The sequence below is a fragment of the Gymnoscopelus microlampas genome (genome assembly GCF_963454915.1).
Source record: "Gymnoscopelus microlampas genome assembly, chromosome: 14".
In the NCBI taxonomy this organism is placed as follows: domain Eukaryota; kingdom Metazoa; phylum Chordata; class Actinopteri; order Myctophiformes; family Myctophidae; genus Gymnoscopelus; species Gymnoscopelus microlampas.
Genome location: NC_139951.1, coordinates 49,605,311 through 49,610,310, shown reverse-complemented (window position 1 = coordinate 49,610,310; position 5,000 = coordinate 49,605,311). Strand labels below are relative to the sequence as shown.

The 5,000-nt window shown below is 42.8% G+C and overlaps 1 protein-coding gene across 2 annotated transcripts in view; it reads left to right on the top strand.

Moving 5' to 3' along the window:
* The window catches only part of noc3l (NOC3-like DNA replication regulator), a 39,099-nt gene that overhangs the window by 8,469 nt on the left and 25,630 nt on the right, over window positions 1-5,000 (top strand). For both annotated transcript variants that reach the window (XM_084077933.1, XM_084077934.1), the window contains exons 6-8: window positions 42-181; window positions 1,428-1,589; window positions 3,450-3,543. In XM_084077933.1, the coding sequence (XP_083934059.1) occupies window positions 42-181; window positions 1,428-1,589; window positions 3,450-3,543 (396 nt within the window). The remainder of the gene's footprint in view (window positions 1-41; window positions 182-1,427; window positions 1,590-3,449; window positions 3,544-5,000) is intronic.

Below are 5,000 nucleotides of genomic sequence, written 5' to 3'. Positions count from 1 at the left end.
GTTAGTAATGGTGGCTTTTATAAATGTGTCCTCCCCACCAGAGGAGGAGCCAGAGAGCACCGTGGAGCTGAGTCTGCTGACATCAGAGGAGCGGGAGCAGCGCAGGGTGGAGAAACTCATGGAGAAGAAGCTTCGTATCGGAGCTCTGGCATCGGCCGTTATCTCTGACCCGACCGCCAATGTATGTATAACATTACATTTTGCATTACATTACATTACAGTCATTTAGCAGACGCTTTTATCCAAATAGACTTACAATAAGTACATTCAACATAGGTAGGGAACTAAACTACTAATCACCAGAAGTCTTAAGTCCATTTCCTGCAAAAAACAAGCAACTAAGAGTATACCTAGTGCTAAGGTAAAAGTGCAACATATCAGCTACCTACTTTCTTAAACAGATGAGACAAAATAGCAAAATCAAATGAGCACGAGCTCAAACAAATAAGTGTATCGACTAAACAAGATCCAATAAAACAATACAAAACTAAAACAAGAGTTCGTACAACTAGTTAACAACAAGTAGGCCAGGCAAAGAGGAAGGGTAGTGTTTCCTGAAGAGGTGGGTTTTCAGCCTGTGGTGAAAGATGGGCAGTGACTCTGCTGTCCTGACATCAGTGACTCTGCTGTCCTGACATCAGTGACTCTGCTGTCCTGACATCAGTGACTCTGCTGTCCTGACATCAGTGTCTCTGCTGTCCTGACATCAGTGACTCTGCTGTCCTGACATCAGTGACTCTGCTGTCCTGACATCAGTGACTCTGCTGTCCTGACATCAGTGTCTCTGCTGTCCTGACATCAGTGACTCTGCTGTCCTGACATCAGTGACTCTGCTGTCCTGACATCAGTGGGAAGTTCATTCCACCACTGTGGGGCCAGAACAGAAACCACTGTTCTGAGACCAGTCGTTATATCACTGACCCAACCACCCAATGTATGTCTAATGGGGGGCGTAAATCGCTAGATATCTAACGATTCGATTCCGATACATGTGTCACAGTGCCACCTAGCCACCTGGCATGCACACTACAGCGTTTACAACACAACGGGACTTTGATCGTTACCGTGTGAACTCGGCCTCAGTGTGTTTACTACAGTCTCACTCTGTCTCTCTCTCTCTGTCTGTGTCTCTCTGTCTCTCTGTCTCTCTGTCTCTGTTTCTGTCTGTGTCTGTGTCTGTGTCTGTGTCTGTGTCTGTGTCTGTGTCTGTGTCTGTGTCTCTCTGTCTCTCTGTCTCTCTGTGTCCCTCTGTCTCTCTGTCTCTGTCTGTATCTGTCTCTCTGTCTCTCTGTCTCTCTGTCTCTCTGTCTCTCTCTGTCTCTCTGTCTCTCTGTCTCTCTGTCTCTCTGTCTCTCTGTCTCTCTGTCTCTCTGTCTCTCTGTCTCTCTCTGTCTGTCTGTCTGTGTCTCTGTGTCTCTGTGTCTCAGATCAGGAAGTTGAAAGAGCTGCGGGCCATGCTGATGGAGACAGACGTGTGTGTAGCAGTGACGGTGCGTAAGCTGGTCATGGTGTCTCTGATGGAGATCTTTAAAGACATCACTCCAGCCTACCGCATCCGAGCCCTCACAGAGACAGAGAAGACCTCCAAGGTGGGCTACTGTGTGTGTGTGTGTGTGTGTGTGTGTGTGTGTGTGTGTGTGTCTGTGTGTGTCTGTGTCTGTGTGTGTGTGAGAGCACGAACTGGGACAGACATAGTTACATTTGAGATATTGATCATAATTTGTCCAGCTGAATAGATTGATGTTGTGTGTTGCTTCATCCAATCAAACGCTGAGACAGCACCCGGCATGCAGAGAGAGAGACGTTTGATGTTACTGTGTTAGACATCAAATTAAATCAAACTTTATTTATAAAGCACATTTAAAACAACAGAAGCCGACCAAAGCGCTGTACAAGGTTGAGACAAACAAAGCATCAATAAGCGCCCATTGGCGCACAGACAAATACAGTGCATTGTTTTGTTTTTTTAATGCTTTATTGAGCCCAAACATGTTAACAATAAATCATTCAGTTTACTTCCATTATAGTAATAATACATTTCACATGTTTTATGTCTCTGTTATCAACAGACATTTCGACCCATTCTTTTTTCTTTTCTTTCTTTTTTGCATGTAAAACCCCTTCACCTACATACACAAAGTAAAAATAAAAAGGATAAACTATATTAAGACATTTCAATAGAGATCATTATTTCATCCATGCATTCGCATAGTCCTCCTTTATGAGGAGGCATAAGCAATAAACTTGACAAGAAATGAAACGATAAAAAAAATGTATTTATTGTTTCAATACAGTGCATTGTTAAGACACAATAGCAGTAGATCAAGGGCAATTAACTCATTGATTGCCAGCATTGCGAGAATTATTTCAGAATGATGTTGTCCCAGTGCCAGCGTTTTTTTCACAGAAAACAAAAAGTGCTTAGGAAGCGAGATACAGCCTTTTTCAGTTCTAAGTTAAACAAGGAGTGGATGGAGCTGCACACCTTCAGATGATGATATCTTGGGTTCTGAACATGTTTTTCCAAAAAAACAACAAAAACAACAACATTTTTTTACTAATTTTTCAAAAACGTCATTGGCACGTTGAGCCATAGCGGTAAAAACACGTGAAACACGTTAATGGCACTCAATGAGTTAAAAGCCAGAGAGAATATGTGGGTTTTTAGGAGGGATCTGAAAACCCCAATGGACTGGGCAGAACGGATGGGGAGAGGGAGGTTGTTCCGGAGCGTGGGGGGGGGGGGGCAGCAGCATTAAAAGCGTGGCCACCCCCAGGTCCTTTTATTGGTCTTTGGGACGATCAGTAATGACTGATCAGCAGACCTCAGGGCCCTGGCTGGAGTGTATGGATCCAGAAGCTCAGTGAGGTATAGCGGAGCAAAGCCTGTTTTGGGATTTAAAGGCAAATAAATGGACCTTAACCCATTAAGACCTGGAACTGTGTCATTTTTTAGATTCGAGCTAAAAAGCATTATTTTACACTTTGGGCTATTCAAAAATAGATCTGCTATTTTTGAAAAATCGTGATAATGTGTGCAAATCTTTGGATATATATTTTTTTAAAGCGAACATTTTTAACTCAAATCTTTGCTTCTGGGGGGTCCCTGGAACAAAATATTTTGATGGGGGTCGGCGGCCAAATACATATCATTGTGGGGGTCCTTGACATGAAAAAGATTAAGCACCACTGATATAGAAACATACGTGTTTCAGAAAACTGTTGAGATTTAGGAGACATGTAGAATCGGCTTCAGGTCTCAATGGGTTAAAGTGAATTCTAAAATTGACAGGGAGGCCAGGACAGGACTAGGGTGCTCACGTCTTTTTGTGCCAGTAACATAGAGAGACCTTTGTAGTAACTATTAGTGTGTGTGTGTGTGTGTGTGTGTGTGTGTGTGTGTGTGTGTGTGTGTGTGTGTGTGTGTGTGTGTGTGTGTGTGTGTGCAGGTAAAGAGGGAGACTCAACAGCTGCGTGAGTTTGAGGAGGGTCTGGTCAGTCAGTACAAGTTCTTCCTGGAAGACCTGGAGCAGGTGGTCAAAGGTACACACAATGTACCACACACACACACACACACACAGTCACACACACATTTGAAATATTTATTTATGTCCACATAAACAGAAGTACAAGATGTACAAAGGACATAAACAGTGCCAGTGCAGTCAGTCAAATAAAGGGAAAACAGCCAGTTACAAAGTGCATGTAAAGCAGAGCATTGTTACATACAAAACAAAAGATGTCATACTTGTCAAACACAGCGGACAACAATCATGGGTAAAGGAAACAACGCCTCCTCCACATTGAGCGGCTTCCTATAATATCTGATATTGAGCAGTACCTTGCTAATTGTTTGGCCCTCCTTTTGGAGAGGCCGGCCATTTGCAGGCCCCTCTCAACCAACTTGTGCACGTGTCCTAGACTACCAAAGATAAAAAACAAAAGTTTACATCCGTAGCCTAGTTGAGAGATGGTCTGCTCTAGCTGATGATATTTTAGCACTTTGGTTTGGAAGGCTTCCTCTAAGCTGTAATCAAAAGCACAGCCGACCTCCAGAATGAACACCTCCCTATGTGTGTTTTCATTAACAACAATGACATCAGGGTGTTAGCTGAGATGTTAGAGAACACAGAATCATCATTACACAGGTTAAACATGTTATAATGTTAGAGAACACAGAATCATCGTCACACAGGCTAAACATGTTATAATGTTAGAGAACACAGAATCATCGTCACACAGGCTAAACATGTTATAATGTTAGAGAACACAGAATCATCGTCACACAGGCTAAACATGTTATAATGTTAGAGAACACAGAATCATCATTACACAGGTTAAACATGTTATAATGTTAGAGAACACAGAATCATCATTACACAGGTTAAACATGTTATAATGTTAGAGATCACAGAATCATCGTCACACAGGTTAAACATGCTGGGCTTCACAGTAGAATGCTTATACAGCATGATGGAGGACCTGAAAATAGAAGTGATATCTTTAGATATCAGATCCACTATTCTGTCATGCCTACTTATGTAGAGTCCCCTGTATACATGGCACCCATTTAAGATGTGGGACATGGTATCAGCTATTTGTTCATGACCATGATGTATACAGTGAGGAGCATGGTTGCCTGGAAACCAGATGGAGAGGTTAAGTTTAGATGGTAAAACCTGAAACCTCGCTTTCAGAGTAAAGACAACAATGCATTCGTCTAAAGCAACGTTTTTTGAACACAGAGTGCGAGACACACACATATATCGCCCTCTCTCAACTTGTCCAGCATTCTCTCATCTTAGGGGCGCCGATGGCCAAGTGGTTGAAGCACGTACCACATAGGCTCTAGCCCAGTGGTTCTCCACCTTTTCAGACCATGACCCCCCAAAATAATCATATTTGAACTGGGGACCCCCCACTCCGACAAGCACTTGGAATTGTAGGAGTTGAGGCATTACATTTAGTTTGACTCAGTTCCACAGATAAACATTATGAAA